Raw genomic sequence first — 25,529 nt, forward strand, 5'->3', positions numbered from 1 at the left:
CCTAGGGGCTAAAATGAAAAAAGTTATACTCGCCTGATCCTCGGAGCCAGCCCACTATCGCAGTGCTCCCTCCAGCCTCTCCTTCTCTGCTGCGGCGATGGAATGTCCCTTGGCGTCCTCACGTCCTGTGTATAGAACCTGATGACTCAAGAATCCTTAGACTGATACAGCAGAGTGGGAGAGACAGTGTAAGGACTTAGGGCTTGTTCACACCAGATGCTGTGCGTTTCGGCCTGAACGCACTGCATTGCATTGCAGCCGGCTCACTTTTTTGTGGGGCAGGAGGGGGGGGAGGCGTTCCATTGAAGTGAATGGCACCGTAGCCACGCCCTCCGGCAATGCGATCGTCCTGCGGTCTGGTCCGATGCGATCAAAATGCCGCAAGCACTATTTTGATCGCACCGGACCGCCGGCATAATGTGCCTTGCAATCCCGTGTGGCCGATCGCATTGCGGCTGGAGGGTGTGGCTACGGTGCCATTCACTTCAATGGCCCACCATGCCCCCTCCTGTCCCACAAAAAAGTGAGCCGGCCGCAATGCGAGGCAGTGCGTTCTGGCCAGAATCGGGCCGGAACGCACTGCATTGGTGTGACCAGGCCCTAAGAGCAAGCTGGCTCGGTGGATCGGACGAGTATAACTTTTTTTATTTGAGTCCCTAGCCATTAATGAGCAGTTAACCGTTTAAGTGTGGGAGCAGCCCCACTGCAAGGGTTAATGCAATGTTTTCCCAGCATTCCTTACCGAACCCATATTGGGTCTATGGGCAGGCACGTGCTTCTGTTTTACATGCCTTTACCTGATCCATCACGTTCAGGCAAATCTTTTTCATTTTCTTTTTTTCTGACCTAGACGGACTGGGAGGTAATCATATGTAAACAAACACACATCCATTGACATCCACCCGCCCCAAAGACTAACACTGAGCTTCCCATCAGATCAGCTTGAAAAACAGACAGGCGGATCTGATCAGTGTGAATGGGGCCAAACAAGTAAACTAAGGGCCTGTTCACATGATATCAGGTGCGGATCTGAGGACGCGGTGCTACTGATGCAGTGCTGTCAGTATGTTAGCTGAAGTGCAGTGCGTTTTTGACACGTTTTGCGTTTCCGGTCCATTTCCTGACCGTACAAAATGTGACATGCAGTACTTTTCTGTCGTAACCTGAATGGACTGCCCACGTGAGAACTGCAGCCCATAAAACACATAGGGATACATTGGGATGCATTTTTAGTGCAGGAGCATACGGATCAGGTCAGCACAGAAAACGGACGTCGCGTGAACAGGCCCTAAATCAGAAATAACACCGGGTAATAATAGTAGTGAAGGATTGATGTCTTATTATTGCCAATACTTCATACCTGACCCTATAGCAGCCATTACCCTTTTCCCCACTGGAGTTCTAATATTCTGATTTTTGCCCCATGAGGCCACAATGCCTGGAGTGCAAACACTACAAACCTTCACATGTTCTGTTGAATTTGTGGAATCCACTCACTACTATATTTTCGTTAATGACCTGAATGTTTTGTTTGAGTAGCAGGAACTTTCCGGCGTTTTATACTCTGTTTCTGTACACACAAGTGTTAGGATGTAATAATATTATTATAGTAAACAACAAAAAAATTGCATTGCTTTATGACCTGAAAGAATCACTTTAGTGATCAATGTCTAGTGCTGAGGAATGGGAAACGGGTTACATTTTAAAGTAAACCTTTCCTACGAGGAATATGGGGGGCCACATGACTGACTTCACTCTTAAAGTGGAACTACACCTTTAGCTAAAGAAGGCGCCATCTTTGTCTCTATTTGGATTGCAGTTGCCATGGTGCTGCACATGTGATCAGCTATGACACCAGTCATCTGAGGGCTTGGAAGTGTGGCTGAGAGCTTAAAAAAAAGCACACTGGCAACCTTGAAATGCATTGAAAGTAACTGTTTTGGGAGACCGTTAAATTGGTGGGTGTAGCTCTGCTGTACTGGGAGATATAAGGAGGTTGACATTATTGACCTCCGTATAGGCAAACAGCAAAATAACACGTTGGTTGGAATTTCTAAGACCCCATTCACACTGAGCTACATCAGCGTTGATTTGAGCTGAGCGACTTTGAGAGACATTAAACTACAGTGCACATATTGTCGTGCTACGCAGCGCTACTTTTGGCATGGACTTCGTAGCTGCTACATTGGGCTGTATCCAATCAAAAGCGGTCTTGGTGTGACATCATTCCTCTTCCTGTTTCCTGCTTATATTTCTGTACAAAAACTGTGAAAAACCAAAAGGTTTTCAAAATCTTACACTTCTTAGCGTGAAGTTGACTATTCTCATCTAAATGTATGAAAGTTTGCTATTCATGACTTTCTTTGGTCTCTTGGACCCTGATCTGAATGAATGCACCCCCTGGTCATGTGATGTTTGGTTGTGTTGAAAATTTACTTCATTTTCTGTATCCTCTTGTTTGTTTAGTATGCTAGACCTTGGCTGTGAGGATTTTCAATACACATGTGTCACAGGAATCCAGGCTGGACTGTCCATATAAAGCAGCAGATTTTGAAGGGCTGCCTGCTTCCAGCTTTGGGACCTGACCTCTTTCCTGCACAGGAATTTCCGGTACATTGTTCACAGTGCTTATGTTTCTGGTGCCTTTTGACAGGATTATCTCTGCTGCAAAATGTTGATGAAAACATAATCAACACGAGATGAAGCATTTAAACCGATCATGGCAACATGGCCTACCTGCTGAGAGTTGACAAGTTTCCTCCATATGCACCTGGCTGTAATGTCCACCCCACTTTCCCCTTCACAACTAGAACTTCTAATACATATTCATGATTTATCTAAAGGGAGTCACCAATTAATTTCCAGAAGCAAATGATTGCAGGATACTTGTCTGTTGGTCGTGGGCTTAGACTGATTGGCTCCTGAATTCTATATTATCCATCCGACCTATTAAAAAGATACAGCATATAACCAAGATACAGACTTGATTATACTTCTCAGTGATTTCTGGTGCTTAGGCTATAGACAGAAGATGGGCTGTCAGAACTTTTATTTCATAGCCAGTGGTTACATAGTTACATAGTATTTGAGGTTGAATAAAGACATTAGTCCATCAAGTCCAAGGGAGTGTCCCAATTTAGATCAGGGGTAGCTAAACCGTGGCCCCTCCAGCTGTTGTGGAATTATAAGTCACATAGGGCATTGCATGATTCTAGCAGCCACAGGCATGCCTCCCAAAGGCAGATTAATGATGGGATTTGTGTTTCATCAGAGCTGGAGGGCTGTGTGTTTGGCTGGCCCTGTTTGAGATGCTCCAATAACCCTAAACATTCAAGGCGTAAAGGAGAACTATGAGGCGAGTGCTTTTCACTCACCTCATAGTTCTCGCCGACCTATGACAATGAGAATGTCACAGGTCGGCACAGTAGATCGGGAAGTGAGCGAACATATACCGGCGTTTGCTCACTTCTTGATCCTGTCACGGCTCTCTGCCGTGATAGGGGAGGGGCTGGATTCCCCTCTCCCCGCTCCGATGCGCCAGTGCTGACTGGCGGAAGGGACGGGGGGAAAAGCCTTAACCCCATAGTTCTCCTTAAGACTCCATTTCCATCACTTCCCATTTACCTACTTGGATGTCTAGAAGGCCCTACTCAGATGGTCCCTGCACACCCCAAGAATGGGCATTTTTTCTTTTTTCCACAAAATGAATCTGTCAGCGGTTCAGCTACCATTACTACAGTGCATATCCGTGTGTGTGTGTGGGAACATACTTCAGCAGCATAGAACCAAACTCTTCCACTGACAGTGTTTTAGTTGTAATTGTTCGGTAATGATGGATAAACGGGCAGAATTAACCAAAAGTGCATCCACAATGTACTCAATTGAGTTCTATACATCTATAAATAACTTTCCCAGTTGGCAATAGATACCCGCGTCTTCCCTTAAGAAGATGGTAAATGCCGTTATTGTTCTATAATATAGTCGGGGTCATACATCCTTTTCTACTTCCTCTGTGAATTGTAATCTCGATGTGATTCTTGTATCTGATAAACGGGGCCAAGTCCTTTTTATTTTGTACTGGGTTGGAGTCATCAATGAGGCAAAGGGGCCACTGCATGAAGGATCTGTGAATGGAGAAACCCGTCCCATCAGCCACCGTGAAAGAGGTGACCCAAGGTACGGACGTGGACGGGAGGAAGAGTCTGCAGGAGCCAGAGCATTGCACCCATGTTCCACTGATTACGGCTGTAATGCTTTCCTGATTCCAATGGCAAAAAAATAATAAATGCACATTTCTTTTTTCTTCATGAAGGTATGCGCATTTATTATTTTTTTTCTAAAACTTGAACTTTGCTTTTAAAGTGTACCTGTGACTTGTGCATTCAGGGAGAAGGAACAAGTTTAACTGATGATCTCCCTTACTTCCCTGTTACCTCCCCCCTCCTTTTTTTTTTTTTCCTCTCCATTTGGTTGCTGGGAGTGAAGGGAGGAAGCTTTGTGTAAGCTTTGAGATGCATCTTGGAGCCTGCACAGGGCTGAGGACTTTCTCCCGCCCTTGTGTGGCAGTGCTGGGTGCCCAAGTTGGTTGATCACCCAGTACCAGCACAGTTACATGGATGAAAGGGAGCGAGTCCCATGCTCCCGCAGAACCTAAAGCACCTGGGATTTCTCTTCATTCCTGGAATGGAGCAGAAGGGGCGAAGGGTAGATGGGTGTGCAAAATAGGAGAGCGGTTAAGTGAAGCCATTGTGGGAAAGGAACAGGTTCACTTGAATATCATTGGTTCTTGTAATACCCCAGCTGTGTCTTACTCAGTGTCTCATCATGCATGAAGCCTTAGTTGTGAGCTCATCTCTCTGTTCTCCACCCTACAATAAATATGCCCAGACTCTTGTTTGACTTTAAAGGAGGATACAGAAACAGAAGGCGGAAAAGTACATAACTTCTACTGTAAACATAATTATAGCTCGGCCTCACTACTCATCCCATTGGTGCCCTTAATATTGTTATTTGATATTTTTTAAAATAATTTTCTGTTCAATATGGCAGAGTTTTTTTTTTTTTTTTTTTTTTCTTCACTTTTGATGTAAGATTTTGTGCGCAGAGGTGATAGTTGTAGATCCACCACATTTGGGGCCTTTGTAAAGATGCTTGTGTAAGACTGCATGATCTCATATAGAGGAGCAGTGTAAGTGAATCAATATTGCCTAGCCAGGCCATTCATTTCAACTTGGTTTGCTTTTTACTGTTTGCCTAAAGAGAATTAAAGCTAAACCTTTTTTTTTGGCTTTAGTTCTCTTTTGGGTCAAAGGAATAGATTTACCAATGTCCACATCTAGTCGGATATCACCCGCTATTTTTTTGACAGCACAGAACCACGCTGCAGCTGGGAAAGTATCCGGCAATGTTTTCATGATCCACCCCACTGCCTGATTGACAGCTGCCTCTCTAAACCCAGAGCCAGCTGTCTAGTGCCCCTAATACCCCAAGTGTTGAGTCTTTAGAATCTAGGCTTGCAGAGGCCATCATACTGTTCAGTGGAGACCCTCAGCAAGTCATAGACAGGTATCATAGTGGACCAATGGGATGGACAGTGTTATATGGCAAAGTGTGTGTGTATGAATTTGGAGTGGACTCTGGGCCTGTACAGCGTGGGCCAGAAGCTGATTTAAAGTAGTCCTAAACACTAGCTGGTATGCATTAAGGCCTCATTCACACTACCGCGTGTACGTGCATATTGTACCATATACAACATATGCAAATAAGTGGCTTCATACACATAGCCGCGTATGGAGCCGTATATTTGCGTAGCGTAAAAATGCGCTAAAACAGAATGCAACCCAGATGCATCCGGGCAGCGTATTTCTGCGTATTTTACGCGCATATGCATGTTTGCGCGTGTATAAGAGGGTATATGCGGACAGTTCATTAATATTTCTATTAGGAATGATGCATTCCAGGAATGGCAATAGTGCACGCATATATGCACATACGCTCGTATATATGCGCATAGACTCACTGGCTTGCATCAAGGCTGAGGGCTCTTGAGAGGCGTTCCTGGGGCAGGGTGCTGTGGTGTTTTCAGGAACCTATGTACAGCACTCTGCTGGCCCCTCCCACCAGCCGTGACCTACCTGCATTGCATAGGGAAGCACAGAGACCCATGGAAGATATCGCTGGGTACGTATTGAAAACTTGGAAGTTTTATTTAAAAATGATGTTGATATGTAGATTTGGGGCCCCAGGTAGGGAAAAATATAAGCAGATTAAACTTTATCTTTAAAAGTTAACTATAGCAACTGTGAGCTTCCTTGCACTTGGTAAATAACTTCCTGAAAGCAGAAGTAGTGACTTCCCACCATGAAGCCTGTGCACATATTGTGATCCTCCCACGCTGGTGCTGTAATACCAAGTGATGGCTTATAGAGAATGAGGACCAACTGGAACCGGCATGAATCGGAAGAACAAAAGTATTTGACTTGCAATACAGATTTAATCTGTCATCGCTTAAAGTGACACTACACTCAGGAGTTAAATCTTACAAATACATTCAAGTACCTTAACTATTACCAAAATATATCTTATTTGTGCATCACTCGGCTGATGTGGATGATTTGATTATGGTTTTTGCCATCTTTGAAAGCCCCATTGATTTCCTATTTCGATGCATCCTATATCTGGGTAAGTTAGCATAAGCCCTGGTTCACACCTAGGCGGCACCTGTTTTTTTGCACGTTTGTACGTGCGTTAGCAGCATGTGGTTATTTGTGCGTTTAACGCACGTACATGACGCGCGTTTTGATAGACGGCTCATAAACCATTGTGGGCAATGGAAGAACATGTATGTAAATGCACAAAAAAGCTCACGCAAATGTACAACATGCTTCTGTTGCACGTTTTTGGGCATTTCCAATGAAGTCTATGGGGAGAAAAAACGCTTTGAACTGCCCCAAGAAGCTCCTGTATCTTTTCAGGCGTCTGGCGTTTTTCTGCTCAGGTGTGAACCAGGGCCATTGAAAATCATGGGATTTCTTGTAGAGCTGCAGCTAACGATTATTTTCAAAATCGATTTAGTTAGCCGATTATTAAGTTCGATTAATCGGTTAATCGGATAAACAATCAAATACATTTTAAAAAATGGCTCCAGTGATGGACTACTAGTTTGTATTGACAGGAGCAAGCTTGGAGCGGTGGAAGTAAAAAAGAAAAAAAGTGTGGTGTGCAATATAGTGAAATGGAAAGTGTAAAATTATACAGCAATCAATGCAGAATTGCACCAGCTATAGAGGACTACTAATCCCAGCAATAGTACAATATACAGCGCAATGCAGAATATCACCAGCTATAGAGGAGCACAACAAATCCCAGCAATAGTACATTATAGCTGGTGGTATTCTGCATTGCGCTGTATAATGTACCCTTGCTGGGTTTTGTAGTCCTCTATAGCCAGTGGTATTCGGCAGTGCACCACTGTATAATGTATTATTGCTGGGATTTGTAGTGCTCCTCTATAGCTGGTGGAATTCCACATGGCGCTGTATAATGTATTATTGCTGGGATTTGTAGTCCTCTATACAGCGCAGTGCAGAATATCACCAACTATAGAGTACAACAAATCCCAGCAATAGTACATTATACATACAGTATATAATGTATTGCTGGGATTTGTATTCCCATGTATAATATACAGCACAATGTACCATCAGCTATAGAGGAATACAAATCCCAGCAATACATTATAGAGCACCACGTGTGGGAAAGTGCAGGCTTACCTGAGCAGTCTTCCAGCAACTTGCTTCTGAGATCGGGCCTGTCAATCTGCCGCTGTCATCCCCCCACACCTGCTCCTCCTTACTACATCTCCCCGCGTCCCTGTGCCGATGGAGAATGTGGGCGGGCGGTGAGTGTGAGGCGGGAAGGAGGTGCGGCGTGTAGAGCGTGGATGCGGGTCTGGCAGCGTTGAGCGTGAGTTGGGGAGGAGGTGCGGTGCGCAGCGTGTGTGGAGCCGTGAACAGGGCCAACTGATCAGAATCCGATTAATCGATTATTGAAAAAGTTGACAACTTTTTCAATAATCGATTATAATCGATTATGTCGATTAGTTGTTGCAGCCCTAATTTCTTGTGTTGAGCAGTTTAAAAGCGCTTTTCGAACTGCTCACAAACTCCTAGGTGTGAACCAGGGCTAAAGGTGCCCATACACTGCTCGATTCTCGTACGAGAATCGGGCGAAATCCCTCAATCGTACGAGAATCGAGCAGTGTGAACGAAGACGTGCGACCGTTTCTACTGTACGGTCGCACGTCTTTTGTTGAACTAACATGCTCGAAAACCCGCCGAGAATCGTGTCGGCGGGTTTCTAGCCTGCTCGTCCGATAGCTGCGGAACGGGCCGCTGTGCGCACACTGCCCGTTCTGCATTGCGGTAATCGGAAGCCCGCCCCTCAGCGGGCGGGCTTTCGACGATCGCAAGTACGATCTGCCCGTCCAAGGTGGCCAGATCGTACAAGCTTTCAATAAGCATACGACCATCGCAAGACAAAAGTCTTGCGATGGTCGTAAGGTGTATGGGCACCTTAAGTCTTGGAATCCCTACATATGTTGCTTTATATTGAATTCAGAGAGGATTTGAGGATCTACAGCTGAGTAATAAACAAAATAAGATGAGATGCATTTTTGTTGATAGTTAAGGTACTTGAATGTATTTTTAAAATGCAATTCCTGAGTTTAGTGTCGCTTTAAGTAATTATCAAACAGACTTCCCTGTTGTGGTAACAAACCAAATATTTATCTATGCTACAATTTCTGTGAAGGAATAGAACTCTTGCCGGGAAGATTCATCAATCATGCTCACACCACTCTTGGTCTAGTTTACCAATTCAAATCCTGGCAGTGATCAAGAAGTTAATAATTTCAATAGAGTGAAGTATTGTTTTCTTTTAGAAGATCACATAGTTTGAGTCGCACTGTGCACGTTCCTTTGGCTGGGAGTCTGGTCATAGTCTCCATATTAATAACTAAAGCACGCTTCCTGTTCTCAGTGCATGGGTTTATCCTGCAGTAATCAGGAGATGGGGTAATAGTTTTTTTTTTCTGTACCGGTTTTTGTTTTGTCGGTGTCGCCGCTTGACAGAGGTTCCTTTTTACATCCGACTCCCCATAGATTTAATATTGAGCTTCTGATCAGGTCTGCCTAAAAAAACTGACAGGCGGGCCAGATCAGAGCGGCGTGGGAAAGGAGCCTTGGACTGGTGGCTTGGGTTATTTCTTTCACATGGCCTTACTTTTTTCTGTGCTGTCCATAACTTTTTTTTTTTTTTAACTTTGTTTTTTTTCAAGAATCTTGTTGAGATAAGTGTCAAATATAGTCATTTTCAAGGGGGCTGCAAAGAGCACAAATTTGGAAATCCCGCCTGGTCTGCAAGGAGTTTGCATGTTCTCCCTGGGCTTGCGTGGGTTTCCTCTCGGTACTCCGGTTTCCTTCCAAAATCCAAAGACATGCTGGAAGGTTAATTGGTTCCTGTCTAAATCGTCCATGTATGTATGTATGTGAGGTAGGGACCTTAGATTGCAAACTCCTTGAGGGTAGGGACTGATGTGCATGTGCACTGTGTAAATCTCCTAATGATCCAGAAAACAGGGCCAGCGTGACCGTGCCTGCAGCATGTATCTGTGAAGCCATAGTTAATTACTTTCTCTGGAGGTAAATATTGTGAGTCTCTTATCCTTTTAAGTTCTTTTTCTTATTAATTTGAACAACTTTTGCCCTGAAACTGTTTTTTTTAAGGGCGAGCCCACCTACAAGAGATATTCTAGGTGCAGGTGGAGTCTGATGGGCTGAGTTAGCTTATACGTTTTGGAAAATCCAACAGAACGACCTCTCTGCCATATTTTCCGACTTGTTTTCTCCACCAGGAAGTTTCGAGTGATCTCCCACTTTTCTTCTTCTACCACCTCCTGTTACATTCTTTATAATCGGGGTATCCTATAATGAGGCAGTGTGAGGCTGTTGCCTTAGGTGGCATTTCGTGGTGGGGCGGCCCCCTTTCCATCCAGAGCGTCCCAAGTTGCTAAGAGCCGGACAGGGAGTGTAATGGACCATACACCTCTCACTGCTCAGCTCTTCGCTTTGGCCGGCGTCCCACCATCTCCTGGCAACCAGTGAGGTCACTGGGCCGGACGCTGGCTAGAGCCGAGCCAAGTGAGGCCCAAACACGTACTGACACCCCCTGCCTCAGTTGGTGAAAATGCTAGTGGTGCCCCTGTCTATAATATAACATACATTTAAGCTCCAACAGGGAGAATGGGACCCCTTCAAAATGGGCACAACATTGTGCATATCCTGATATCTTGCCAATAGAGTTCCTGAGAGATAGAAAAATCTGGACAGTCATTTAACTCTCCAACACACACCAAAATCTGTAATGTCTGTTTTGGGTGAACTGATCTGTTAAGCTAGTTGTTTTAAAAAAATGGGAATATTACATACAGGAAAAAGTACACAGCATAGTGCAACATATAACAGTGGTCTTTTATTCTAAATATATTGTTTTGTTTTTAAACAGCATTTGAAGGAAGGCTCTTCCATTTTTACCAAACATAACCAGCACAAACCTCCGAGTCACCATGGCTGAAATGTCAATAGACGACATCCAAATTCGAGGCAATCAGGTTACAGATGAGGTATGTGTTTTGTGTGTTTGTGTGCTTGTATGCCCCCTATGTCATCCAGTTCCAAGAGTTCCCACAGTGCATCTGACAAGAATGGAGGAAGGACAGTACATGAACTCCTGGCCATTACACGAACGAGGTTGTTCATGCTTGTTGCAGAGCTCCTTCTTTCGGTAATAATTCACCTATTTAATGAATGAGTCTGCAGTTAGCATCTTGAAGAGGTTTGAAAGCTTAACAAGCAACCTCTAGCAGCTTGCTAAGAATTAAAGAGATTGTGTAAACGGAGTATGTGAAAGTGCTGGAGTCCTAGCGCTGTCCATAATTCCTCTTTATTAATTAAAAGCAAAAATCCAGTACATCACAGGAACAAAACACTAATGCGTTTCGGCTATGCAAGCCTTAATGGTAGCTGTGAGCAAGGTGTGCATAATTGAAATGTGCTAGCGTCTTGTTGCTTTGTACTGGATTTTTGCTTAATTAATAGAGGGATTTGGGGTCGTATTTGGTAAAAGGAGCCCTGCTGTTGAGACCAACATCCCAGGTTGCAGTGGCAAAGGAAGTAGAGCAAATATATATATATATATATATGTATGTATAAGCAGAATATGAAATAATCTCAGCATATCGGTAAGGGTAAATAATATGGACATGCATGTGTGTTGCATGATATTTCCACTGTGTACACTGCTCTTCACATCTGTCAATGGCAGAGTCCGATTCCTACCTGCCATGGGGGTGTGTCTGAAGAAGGGACTGGACATGTCCAGAAATGCAGTAACAAAAAGCTGGCTCTTATATTTTCAGAACCATTCCTATTTCAGAACAGCGATGTTCCTAAAGAATAGTGACATTAGGGCCAATTCACTAGACCGTAACATGTGTTGTTTGCTATAATAATTGCTGTATTTAGCTTATGATGATCAGGGAAGACACACTGATGATGGCTGCCTGTCTTCCTATGTTATTATCTGCTCTTTGCTGAAATTGTTGGCACATAATAATTGTTACCAATTAGTAAATTAAAGTTAATGTATTGATCGGCCCATAGTGCATAAGAAGTATGACATAAATCCTTTATTACCTATTTTCTTTCATCAAGTCCCCGGTATGTTCCCCCATTCGCTGGTGATCTTATGTGGTGTCTCTAACCCGGCACAGAATATCAGATATTTGACATTTATATAGCTTTATAGTGTATTGTGATCAAAGTAGGGATGTTCAGATACCACTGCCGATACATGGCATTTTCACAAGAACTACCAGGGTTGCAGCTGGGACCTGGCTCTGGCGCTCCACCACTGTCCTGAAATCATTAGTCTGTATTGTTTTAGAAAAACTGTCACATGACCATAACCAAAAATGTATCAGTACTTGTACTTGAAAAAAAATGGTATCAGTGCATCCCTATATTAAAGGAGAACTATGAGGTGAGTGCTTTTCACTCACCTCATAGTTCTAGCCGACCTGTGACAATGAGACTGTCACAGGTCGGCTCAGTAGATCGGGAGGTGAGCGAACACATACCGGCGTTCGCTCACCTCTCGATCCTGTCACAGCTCTCTGCCGTGACAGGGAAGGGGCTGGATTCCCTCTACCCCGCTCCGATCCGCCAGCGCTGACTGGCGGATCGGATGGGGGAGGGGGCGGGTACAGCTGGCTCTGCCTCTAGATAGGCAGAGCCAGCTGTCAGTCACGCAGCTGGGCGGATCGAGACATAATTGTCGGGATCCGCTTCAGCTGCGGCGTCTTAGTATACCGTGAGCAGTAGCTCGTGGTATACTGAGCTTAGGGTGACGGGAGGACGCTAGTTTGTGTCCTCCCGTTACCCTAAGGAGAACTATGGGGAAAAGCCTTAACCCCATAGTTCTCCTTTTTTAAAGCCTTCTTTTACACTTTAGCATTCTGTTACAATGAGATCCAAACACCTGGTCAGATACATCTTTCCAGGAAAACCTATCTTCCATAGGGATGAATGGTAATGCATGAAATGGGAGTATAAAACATGTTTAAAATGGAGCGCACTGCACCGCAGGCGTGAGTGTAGTTATACCACAAGCTGCGAGACGTTTCCAAAACCTACAAAGCTATCCATCTGATAGTAATACATCCAATGTCATTGACACGTAGTAATACATCCAATGTCATTGACACGTATGTTATGTTAACTGATTTACTCGGGTCTTCCCTGTCTGTAAAGTTCCATTTTAATTTTTTTTTTCTCTTTCAGTCTCTGGAGAGTACACGTCGGATTCTGGCTCTGGCAGAGGAGGTAAGATGATAACCCTGTTAGTCATTGATTCAGTCAGACAACAACTGTCTCCAATCTCTATCTCTGAAGAAAAGACAAATTGCTGTCAGTTGTGTCACAAAAAGATATCATATTGTCTTGTAAACAAAACCTTTATAAGAGAAATAGGCATGCTGCCATTCTGACATTTTGAAAAGGCTAGTTGCCTGGCTGTTTCACTGACCCAATTGATTCAGTATTTCCCGAGTCACTAACCTGACCTGAAGCAAGTATGCAGATCTGTAATGTGGAAATCTTTATCTGAATATGTGTTCTGGGTTAGTGATTCGAAGAATGGAAGCCAGCGGATCAGCATGGCATCCAGGCAGGTGCCATATGCAGAATAAGAAGCCAGCAATTGCAGCATCTCGGTTTCTGTTAAAGTGTAACTGGGACCTTCCACAATGGAGCTCTCCCTGCGCTGCCATTTCAGGATTGAGCGTTACTATAATTTAAGGCAGCACAGGGGCAGTTAATGGGGAGATGGAGATCTTGACATCAATTAACATTCATACTTTACAAACTCGTTCCTGACTTCTAATAGATGCCAGTAATGGAAACACGGGAGTTCAGTTCCCCTGTATGAGAGGTTTCTTTTAACATTTGAAAAATGTCTGTTTATGTCGGGGGCTGAGACTTTTCCAGACACTTCATTCTATTATATATGGGAAAAAGTCTTGCCTAATGGCAGATGTCACAGAGTGCCTGATTGCTCCGATTTAGTGTCACTTTGTTACTGGAGCCTGGTCTTCCCTGACTTCATGGCTAAGCTATAACACATCAGCAGGTTTTTATCACTGCTGGTTTCCTATTACAGAAGTTTCCCTTTGACTTCTTGTCTAGTTGCAATTGTCACCAGAACAGGAAGTTGGACGGATATCTCTTCAGCATTTATAACCTGATAACCTTATAATTCTGACCTTACTGAACTTTAAGCTGCACATGTCAGTTAAGGTGGAACTGAACTCTAACACCCCATTCACACTGAGCGACATAGATATTGCGCAATTTCGAGCTACATTGCGCGACATTGCACATTTTATCGCGCGACGTAGAGTGTTTTTTGGGCGGGACTTCGCCGCTGCTACATTGGGCTGTAACCAATCAACAGTGATCTTGATGTGACATAATTCTTTCCTTCCATTTTGCAGTGCAAAAGTGACCCTTTTAGCGCGATATCGCCGGTAATGTGCGATTTCGCACAACACTATAGAGTCTCTTGGCACCAAATCGCGCGACATCCGCGCAAAAAGGGGTCATGTACGAGCGACAAGCTACAGCGACGAGCTACAGGCGACATTGAGATGTGAACAGCTCCATTGAAATGCATTGGACAAGCTACATAGAGCGATATTGCGCGGAAATATGCGCGACATCGTGGCAATAATCGCGCGACAAACCGCTCGGTGTGAACGGGGCCTTAAAGCTGTGCCCATAAATGCAGGAACTGGTCAACAGTATTGGCTGTGGTCTCCCTGCAGCTGATTTTCCCCATTGACTACCCATGCCTTGTTCTGCACTGTCTTTGTGTAGAGGCAGCCATCCTCGTGGAGGAAAAGTCAGAGCCTCCAGCAAGAACGGTGGGTGGCACAGAAGACGCATCACTAAATCTCACTTAAAATCTCGTGAGACTAGCAGTCAGAGGCAGCAGTGTCTTGGATCACACTGCCGATATCCAGCTATCGAGTGCCCAGGCCCCACTTATACTAGGAAGCGCTCTATTTATCAGGAGAAATTCCATACAAAAGGTAGATTTTACTGTTTAGGGGCAATTAACATTTCTAGATGTTCCCTATAACATGGCAAATTTCACTTTTTGAGTTCAGGTCCACTTTAATAGTATAAACTTGTAGTTAGATATAAGATGTGGATGCTCTACTTGGCTGTCAGGAAACAAAACTAGCCGTTCACATTCTGTTTTTTTTCTCCAAATCTCTCTATTCTAGAGTCAAGATACCGGGGTGAAGACGATAACCATGTTGGATGAGCAAGGAGGTGAGGACAAGAAGGACCCCAATACAGATAAAAACACATTGTAGACAAATACATTTCTGTCTGGCTATATGAAGAGAGCAAGCACACACTCCCAATATTCAGTCCTATACAATAGGAAATCCGGAAATTGTTTACTTTGTTTTTTACTTTACGGCCGTGGGGTAGAATACCCTGTTGCCAGTGTGCTGCCAGTACATAATCAGACTGCTGCAACACCACCAGCACCACCACCTTTCCCTCTGCCCCAAACACACACCCTCCTACATAATTGCCCAACAGTGCTCTTGCTTCCTAAGCAGCCAGACCGGGCCACTGCTTTGCATGAGAGAGCAACGGTCCAACTTTCCTATGTGTTGGTAGCACAGGTATTTTAACCCTTGCTGAAGCATTTTAGTGTATGCTGCCTGGTTGCATTACAGTAGTAGGGAGGGTTGAGTTGGACTTTTATACCCTTTTTGGTAGGGATGCACTGATATATATATCGGCCGCCGAAACATATCGGCCGAAAAGGGTACTTTTGGCTAAATGCCGACAGGGCCATTTTCCTGCCGATACATCAGCGCATCCGCGATTTCTTTCCTCCCCGCTGGGCACTGCTCTGTGTCTCACCGGGGAGGAGAGAAAGTGACAGCCAGCCGAGCGCTGCGGGACAAGAGCGCTGTGAGCGGCCGGTGTCTCTCCTCCCACACCGCTCGGCCGCCTATCACAGTGCGGCAGAGCGGTGTGGGGGCGGAGACAGCGCTGTCACAGGAGGCTGAGCTCTTCTCCCTGCACTGCTCACTCAGCCTCCTGTGACAGCGTGTCAGAGAGGAGAGCAGGCTACATACACTGAGCGATCAGTGATCGCTGAGTGTTTATTCGGCCTGACAATTTTTTCTATTTCGGTTTCGGTTTTTACATTTCTATTTCGGTGCACTTCTACTTTTTGGTTTTATTTAAGTTTTGGCATTAAAGTAGATGTAAACGCTAACTGGAATTTATCTAGTTTGCTAAAGCGCCGCCTATCACTAAAATTGCTGTTTTTTTTTCTTCATAACATTCTGGCTTTCATCGTATTTTAATCCTTTGTTGCATCTCAGTGCTGATCCTCTGCAGCTGCTTTCTGTCTATATGCTTGTCCTCCAGCGGTAGCTACACGTCATTGCTCAGGGCGGATTTGGTGACAATGGTGGAACAAGCCTGCACAAGAAATGTCAGCATGGCTGCCTTTTAATACATGTAACGGGGGAACAACAATGACATAGAAGTAGGGGGATAGGAGGAAAGTGTTGTCACCCCATAACAGAAAGTTCTTTAACAAGAACCTATATGGCGGGGTTACCAGTTAATTTAATGAAAGCTGCAGCTCAAAACAAAACATGACTTTTGAAATGATTTGTCATATTGAAGATCATATTAAATTTTACTGTTTTGTGTTAACATCTGCTTGAAATACTTTGAAATTATGAAAAGAACATTGTCAGATTTTTATATATATGATTTATACACTGAATGTGTAACATATGGTCTTGTGATATTCTCCTAAATACGAAAAGCGAAATGTAAAAAATAGTTTTTTGTTGACACCATGTGCTGTGCTATTATTAGAATGAATTGAGGTTTCTATATGATATATATTGCTGCACTTTGAGGAAGTGTGAAGTACAACATTTTATTTATAGTTAGAGCTTCCATTTTGCATTTTTAAGGGCTTGGATAAAATTGCACCAGCTATGGGGAGGTGGGGGTTTCACATATGAAAAAAATAAGATTTCTGGAGATTTCTTGGCTGTGTAAGGTGTGAAACATTAGCACTCCTGCAGCGGGAATAGACTTAAAGTGTAGCTCCATCCATCCCAAACTTAATTTTCGATAGAGTGAAGACGGGTTGGGGCCCATGCATGCTTTAGTGATGCAGTGTGTTAATGTCCAGTCTGTAACTCTAATTATATATTGCGCTAAGCTAGCCCATTTGTTTTGACTCGGCTGCCAATGCACCACAATGCAGCCAAAATGAAACATGACCCTTTTCTTTTTCTAACCCAGCTCACCACAACACATAGCATGTGCGTTGTGATGCGCTGCAGTGTAGGAGTGTTGCCTTCTGCTGCTTTAGTGCACTGCGGTGCCATTTCTTTTGGCACATTGCCATGCGTTCCTGCAACTCATAAGTGTAAATGGGTCCGTATACTTCCATCTGTTTTTTACTGCTCTTCGTTTTTCTGAGATTTTCACTTCTGTCCTTAAGAGCATAGTTACAGGGACTGGAAGTAGTGGGAAATACAAAGGGTTTGGCTTTTTTTGACCATGGATTAAACAAACGTGTTCTAACGGGACTCTTTAATGACATTGATTAGTGGGAACCGTTTGGTCTTTTATAAGTAGTGGGAAATATTCTGAAATGGAGAGAGACTGCAGCAAATACCTGACCGCTCTATACAAAAGGGCAACAAAAAGTTTTGGATGAAGTTCCTTTTTCAAGCGGAAGTAAATCTGCTCTGCCTGGTGGGCTCTTGCCATATGCAGGTATGCAAAGCACATAATGGCACACTTACCTGACAAGTGTGCTCTCCTCCAGTGTGGACCGATCTGCTCTGTCAGTGCCACTCCATCCACCACCGCTGCTGCCTGCCGTATATTCCACTGCTTCTTCCGGGTCCCCCATTGTCCTGTCCAACCATTGGATTGCCCAACCATTGGATTGCCTGTGAAGATGCAACTCCTGCAAATGCGCACAGGATGTACATTGTCCTCTGCACCCAACTCGATGCCCAGCACACTGCAAAGGCTGGGAAGGACCCGGGTAGTACATTGGATGGTGCATACATGCACCATGTAGAACACAGGAAAGTACAACTGGTAGAAGTTAGGAGCAGCTGTTTGTAGCAGAAGAGACTTGGTGTGTCTATTCTGCCCACAACTTTAATTTTTAGCAGTGTTTGGATTTTTTAGGTTTAATTCCGCTTTACTGGTGATTATCGATTTCAATGTAATCATTCTTTAATGGAAAGATGTTTTTAGGAAACATGGAGGCTGCCATTGCTTACTTTCCCTTCTGAGAAATATAAGCCTCTGAATTTCTTTTAGTACTGAGAACAGTTATAAATGATTTGCTCATTTGCTTTATTCTCAGCAAAGCAACGTCTCATGGGTTTATTTAGGGCACTGCAAAGGGCATCAGTGATATGTAGCATGCAGTACCCATAATAGCCATTCTGGAGTCAGATTAGTGAAAGATGATCTCTGGTTGTTATTGGACTTCCTAAGTAAAACTTTCTTCTAACAGAACTCTTCTTGTGTAATATACAGAACAACTGAAGAGGGTTGAGGAGGGACTGGACCAGATCAACAAAGACATGCGAGAGGCAGATAAGAACCTTACAGAGCTGAACAAGTGCTGTGGCCTCTGTATCTGTCCTGGGAAGAGGTACATCCTTTCTTTTCCTTTTCTATTCTGTGTGTTTTAATCTGCTCTTCCAAGAGGTTTTTGTTTAACAGTTACAACTTACAATTTACAGAATGGCTTCACTGTTAGGGGAAACAAAATGTAAGTTTGTAAAAAATATCCCAGGACTATGTTTTGGCAGTATAGCTAAATATTACAAATTAAAAATGAATAAACTCATTGCTCAGAAGATGAGCAAGTCTAATATGCTACCACTACCCGCACAGTTTTTTTAAGTCTTTATAATCAATCACTAAAGACTTTGGCCTCATTCACACTGTGGTAACTCAGGGCGTACAGGTCCACACGGCGTGCACGCCTGTATCAGGCCATTCCCAGGAGGGACAGGTGCTGCATGTAGCAGCCGGTTCTTCCCTATGGGAGGATGCGGCCGTACGCACAACCGAGCTGCACATCCGTGCGGGTCCTGGTGTCTTTACTCGGACGCAGCTGGGATGGTCCTGTCTGCATCTGAGCATGGACACCTAGACCCGCTCGGATGTGCTGTTCATGTGCGCGTATGACAGCGTACGGCTACATCCTCCCAGAGGAAGAACATTCATTAAAAATAAGCATATTTTTACATACAAGTATTTTAATCTGATTTGATATTGGCCTCCTGTCGTCCCCTGCTCAGTAGGGCACTGGGAGAGAGAATGTCCTTGCTCAAACATGTTCCAGTTCATTGTACACTACAGAAAAAGGAAATAATGTCACCAGCACACCATTTTTGTAAATCAATGATCCATTTTAATGGCACCTTTCCATCCAATACAAGCGCTTTCGGGGCCGCAAGGGGTCCCCTTCATCAGGCTCAGATTGGATGGCAATATCCGGGTCCCCCATTGTCCTGTCCAACCATTGGATTGCCTGTGAAGATGCAACTCCAGCATATGCGCACAGGATTTACATTCTAAAATCTAAGGCTCGTATTGGATGGCAATGTGCCATTAAAATGGATCAGGGATTTACAAAAATGGTGTGCTGGTGACATTATTTCCTTTTTCTATGATATACACGGTGCCCTCCGTGGTCACTACAAGCACCCACCCAGTTTTTTTTTTGGCGGTAAGGAGTGCAGCAAGATATACTGTTTATAGAGCATTGTACGCTACAGTCTCCCTTCTGTCACAAGAGGGGAGAGCAGAGGTCTAACCTCACCAGAGCTGCTCCTCCTTCATTTTTAGCAGGTTGGTGGTAGGTTGGTGACCAAGATGTATTACTTAATTGAAAGAAAAAAGTGAGGTCACCAACCTAGATATGCTGTATGGCCAAGTGCCGGGATTACAAATAGTGTGAGCAGAATTTCAAATATTTTGGCAGATAAAGAGTCTATTGTATTTGTATTAGCTGTGTGCCTTGAGTTTATCTTTGTAATAATAGTCCGGATCATCTTGACTGCACATTTCTGGTATACTGGTATTTGCTGATTGCTCATTAACCTGCGTAACTTTTTTGTTTTTGTGTGTTTTTCCAACCATCCACATATGGCTACTTTTTCAAAAGTTAACGGGACATTAGTCAGAAATGTTTTTTTCCCCTTCCCAATCCTGCTATAGGGACTTGCCTTAAATGATGTCTCTTTATTCGATCATCTTCTTCTTTACTGCCCTTTTCAGCTGTCCCACCAGCGCTGGTGCGGGTCTCCAATCCAGCGCTGACTCCTCTGTCCTCCTCTTCTCTCATGTCCCACAGTGTCTGTGCGGGTGCACACTGCTCCATAGACTTACCTTGTATCTCTCCTCGTCTCCCGGCTGAACATTTGAAGTGCGCATGCGCCCGCCCCAAGATCCTTTGTGGCCGCCTAACACTCATGTTCGGACGGGAGCACGCGACGAAGACACAGGTACGTTTTAACCCTTTTTAAAAGTGTTTTTTTAATGTTGTTGCATATATCTACTGCTTGCTAGCAGTAGATATATGCAAAAACACGCTGAGGGTTTAATAACCCTTTAACCATATGCCCAGATCCTCAGAGCTCTCTTTTTAGTTGGTTTATTAAAATGAATTCAGTTTATAAACTAAAATCTTCATTGCTGCATTTGTGGAATTGACATTTTGGAGTTGCTGACTTATTTTATGATTGAATGTAATGAAATTTTGTCCTGACCACTGTTTGTGTGCACTTGCCCAGCAGATGATTACTCAAGAATACACAAGTTGCATCCTAGGCCAGGAGTTCTTAACAGGTGGTATCTATTCCATTTGGGGTATGGGAACCAAATGACGGGGTTTTAGTACAGGATCTCTGAATGTTCAGTGCTAGCTGAAACAATATTCTCTGTATTATTGAACCGAAAATGTGGAGCAATCAATGTGATGTGTCAGATTATATGTATTGCCAGTAACTGCCTTAATTCCAACAGCAGAAATCTTATAACTCTAACTATCTTGTATATTTTTGTTATGCAATTTTATATTAATAAAATCCTTATGGTTTTCTATTAGCTGGTGGGTTTCTAGCTATCCATATATAAAATAAAACCAAGCTATTAGCATATTTTGAAACTATACCAGTACCTGGTGGGTTTTTATTTTGAGTCTGATGAAGGGGGCGTGGGCACATATTGGGCAATTCATTGAGGGTCTGTAATTCTAAAAACATTTGAAGATCAGTTGTAGCTTCAGTTTTTAATGTTGCTATAAAGTGCATAAAAACATACTGTTCATTGGTTTTTTTTTCTAGCAAAGTGCTCCAAACAAAATGCTTAGTAGCCCTTCCCAGGGATCATGATGGAACCTCGACTGCTGTGCTCTGTGGTCCGGATCTCTGAGCTCCCACATACCCCCGCCATAATGCTCCAATTAACAGTGTTGCTCAGGGAGTGTGAGCAGTGTTGATTGAGGCACAGCACTTGTGATTCTACAGGGGGCATGTGAGAATGCTGAGATCTTAAGTGCTGTTCTCACACAGGCCACAGTTGTCTGGGTCTCTTGCATGATGCAGGGAAAAGGTTGCTAAGCATTAGCTTGGAGCACTTTTTACTGAAAAAAAACAAATGGTGTGTTTTGATATACCCTCACACAGCAACATTCGGAAATAAAGCTACAGCTGGGCTTTCAGGACCTCTGACCTAGGTCCTTAAGTGGCTAAAGTAAAGGCAAAGTGTTGTAGATCTTTATTTGAATTAACAGAACCACGCTGTTACACAAATGGACCCTACTGGTGAGATTACCAAATGCATGTCCAACACTATTGTAGTGCCAGCAATGCTTCCTTTTTCCAGCAGCATGTGACGGATTGCTTGTAATGTTTGGTGTATGGATCAGAGGTACCCTGGCCAGGGACAAGCCAAGCTACATCTAATACAGACATTTAACATCACAAAATGCCCATCCCTTTCATGAACGCACAGAGCCCTGGAAGAGGACGGCTTTGTCCCAGTTGGTTGCAACTTCAGAAAATGTGTTTAGATAAGCCCAGCATCGGGGCTCCTGGCTCAGTTTACCTAGGAATACCCACAATATATGACAGGCTGTGAAGGATCTTGGGGCGGGCGCATGTGCAGTAGAGAACTTCGGCGGGGAGAAGAGAAGAGACACAGGGTGAGTCAATGCAGGCCGCAGCCAGCAGCGTGCACGCGGACAGACAGTGGGACCCGTGGAGTCTGCACTGGATCACAGACCGGCACCAGCGCTGGAGGGACTCCTAAGAACTACTAGAAAGAAGAAGCAGATGATCGGATAAAGAGGCATCATTTAAGGTAAGTCCTTAAAGCATCATTGGGGGGAGGAAATGTGACTTTAATGTCACTTTAACTATAAGCATGTTTGCCGTAGCTGAACCTTCTTTTATTTTTAAAGAATATATGTGTGTGTGTGTATATACTGTATACAGTAAATTCCCTGTTATTTGGCAAGCAAGGGGATGGGTAGGTGCCGCATAACTGTAGTTTCTGGTTGCTTGAGAGTTAATAGTAACAAATTGCAATAGCCAATAGCAGGCTGGCTATTTAAACCCCACCCACTGAGCAGAGAAGCGGACCTGAGAGAGAATTTTCTCTCTTAAGGTGCCCATACACCTTACGACCATCGCAAGAATTTTGTCTTGCAATGATCGTATGCTTCTTGAAAGCCCGTACGATCTGCCCACCTTGGACGGGCAGATCGTACTTGCGATCATCGAAAGCCCGCCCCGCTGAGGGGCGGGCTTCCGATGACGGCAATGCAGAACGGGCAGTGTGCGCGTGCGCACACCGGCCCGTTCCGCAGCTATCGGGCGAGCAGGCTAGAAACCTGCCGACAATCGTACGATTCTCGGCGGGTTTTCGAACATGTTGGCTCGACAAAAGACGTGCGACCGTACAGTAGAATCTTCCAATTGCGTACAGTAGAAACGGTCGCACGTCTTAGTTCACACTGCTCGATTCTCGTACGATCGCGGGATTTCGCCCGATTCTCGTACGAGAATCGAGCAATGTATGGGCACCTTTAGGTCCGCGCCTCTGCTCAGTGGGAGAGCACAATAAGCCAGCCTGCTATTGGCTATCGCAATTTGAAATGGCCCTTGGTCCGCTGCATCCATATTACTGTTTTAATCCTTTCAGTCCGTTATGTATATTGCAAGAATTTTAGCAAATGTAATTTCAGAGCCCTGATTGTCTCTACTCTGTGAATACTGACAAATGCATTCCAGTCACTTCTTCCTGAGTGCTTAGTGGGAGGGTCTGCCTGTCATCATCACCTGACCAATCTTGGTGTTCTAATAAAGACTATTGAGCAGGACAGTGAGCTAATCGGAAACGTTTGCATTTTCTGTCCTTTTCAGAATACTGTAACTGGCTGTAGATTGAAATGGGTCATTTTTAGTCACATTAGATTGAACATTGCTTGTGTAGCAGTTAGATGTTCAGTGTAAAGAATGTTTTAAGCATGACGGCATAGTTCCATTTCAATCTGTTTTTTTAAGTTTCTTTATAAAGAAAACTGGCTAACAAATCATTTAATACCAGGCTGCAGTGCTCCAAAAATCATTTGTCATGATTACTTTACTAGTCTTTTTTTCCTCATCTCTCCATTCTGCTTCCTAACCAGAAGATGTCTTAGGAGGCTGAAGTACCGTCTCAGGTTGGTGTGAAAATGTCAGTCTGTGGTTACCCAGCTATGAGAAGCTGGCCTGCATGCTTATACCCCCCCTGGGTCAGAGGTCCCCAACCTTTCACTGTGTGAAAGCCATTTTGAATAGCCATTATTTATATGAATTACAGATTCATTACTTTTATTTGTGCAATCTCAAGGATCACGATTCATAAATTGTAGGAAATCCTGCAGATGGGATAAATCCACATGCACAGGCTCATGAAAATCTGATCCTTCTCATTGAGGATTTTTTGTATATAAGCCCTAATATCAAAAAGTGTTAAAGCTTTTATAGAATTGTGTCCGAGCCGTTTATTTTCCTTCCCATGTTGAATGGTCGCTATGGACAGACAGCAAAGAGAACATTTTTTTCTATATAACCATATATTGGCTATCCATGCACAGCCTTCTATATACCACATTAGAAAGTGTCAGGAGAAAATGTGTCTTAAATCCCAATTGAAACCCTTTTGATTTATTACTTTAATACAGTCTGGCTGCATATACAGTGATAAATATTGCTTTTTTTTTCTTCGTGTGGATGGGAAAGCCCCCCCCCACTGGGCTGTTGTAGGGTGCACTGCTGTCCGAATACCCCGAGAGTGACTACATCTGAATGCCTGCAGTTACTGTTCGGCTGAGAATTTTCAGAACGGCTCTTTGGACAAAAGTCAAATGGGCCACACACTGGTCGAATTGTGGTCAGCAAGACTCTTTACCGATATTGGACCAGTGTATGGCCAGCATACTGACTAGTTAGTGCTGAAGTGGAGACGAGCATTGCAAGGCAGAGCTTGTTAAAGAAAACCTGCAATGAGAGAAATATGGGGTCCGCCATTACTGACCTCCTAAAAATGCTAGTTGTCTGGCTGGCTGAGGCTTCAGTCCTTTCCAAATCATTGATAGGGAGCGGTGAGGTGAACCTGGAGATAGTGAAGCCATATAATGGTCTGAACTCCTGATTTCCATGCTTGTTCTAGGCCGGTGACAATGAAACCTTACTGACTTCACGTTTTTTTCCTTTTAGTGAGAATACACCATATCAGTGACTTTGCCTCATCACTTGATGGTAGAAAGATATTGAATGCTGCTATAGTATGTAACAGGCTGATCACACTGAGGTCTGTCCAAGGTTTCATTTCTCAAATTCTGCTGCACAGAACAATCAGCTCTGGACCTTCTTGTGTTGGTCTGATCATAGCATCCAAGGCATTGTGGGTTCTCACCGCTGACATGTGGGATAGCTCTCTAGTGTGCGCCTTTACCCTATGAGAAGATTCAACTTAAATCTGGATCTTTTTTAAGATGCGAAAAATAATCAACCTGATGTGGATGAGCTTATGTGTGGGCTAGTGGTTTAAAAAAAACATTGTCTGTCCCTCGCCTTTATGTGTAATAAGGGGTTAAAACTAGGGAACATTGAAACAACCGATATGAGATTACATGCAGCTGGGAAATAAGTTTTGCATTATTCGAATACGTAAAGCTCTATGGCTTTCAGGTTTCGTATGTGGCTCATAAAGTTCTTAAGGTTGTGTCTTTTAGTTTTAGTTGCACCATCTTGTGTCATGCTGTTTCTTGGTTTCTCCCTTTTCAGTGGCTTTTACAACCTTTTTGTTGCTTTGTCGCAGATCAAAGAGTTTTGAATTTGGAGAGGTGTATAAGAAGGCGTGGGGGAACAGGGATAGTGATGAAGACGTTGTTTCTAAACAGCCACGACAGCTCAACGGACAGCAGCAGAGGGCCCCGGGGCAGAGCGGCCCATACATAAAGAGGTAATGTCTACCCAACATTTCCACTGTTTGTGTGTGTGTGTCTCTGTCTCATTTGTGTGTCTTTCTCAGTGTCGTGTGTCTCTCCCTCTCCTTTTCTTTTGTGTCTTTATCTGTCTCTTTTTTTTTTTTTTTCCTCTCTCTGTTGTCCTTGTGTCTACCCCTTCTCACACTCTCTCTCGTCTGTGTCCCCCCCTTCTCACACTCTCATCCCCCCCCTCTCTCTCCTGCCTCGTGTCCCTGTATCCTCTCTCTCCTGCCTCGTGTCCCTGTATCCTCTCTCTCTCCTTCCTCGTGTCC

General features: G+C 44.0%; 1 protein-coding gene across 3 annotated transcripts in view; it reads left to right on the top strand.

Moving 5' to 3' along the window:
- Positions 1-10,563: 10,563 nt before the first annotated feature.
- The window catches only part of SNAP23 (synaptosome associated protein 23), a 20,223-nt gene continuing 5,257 nt past the window's right edge, over positions 10,564-25,529 (top strand). Inside the window, exons 1-5 of one of the 3 annotated variants that reach the window (XM_018560058.1) lie at positions 10,564-10,681; positions 12,900-12,941; positions 14,906-14,954; positions 18,243-18,360; positions 25,089-25,232. In XM_018560058.1, the coding sequence (XP_018415560.1) occupies positions 10,625-10,681; positions 12,900-12,941; positions 14,906-14,954; positions 18,243-18,360; positions 25,089-25,232 (410 nt within the window). In that variant the 5' untranslated portion in view covers positions 10,564-10,624. The remainder of the gene's footprint in view (positions 10,682-12,899; positions 12,942-14,905; positions 14,955-18,242; positions 18,361-25,088; positions 25,233-25,529) is intronic. The other 2 variants (XM_018560059.1, XM_018560060.1) reach the window with 2 other exon arrangements.

Source organism: Nanorana parkeri, unplaced genomic scaffold, assembly GCF_000935625.1.
Source record: "Nanorana parkeri isolate BGI_ZX_2015 unplaced genomic scaffold, ASM93562v1 scaffold430, whole genome shotgun sequence".
Classification (NCBI taxonomy): Eukaryota; Metazoa; Chordata; class Amphibia; order Anura; family Dicroglossidae; genus Nanorana; species Nanorana parkeri.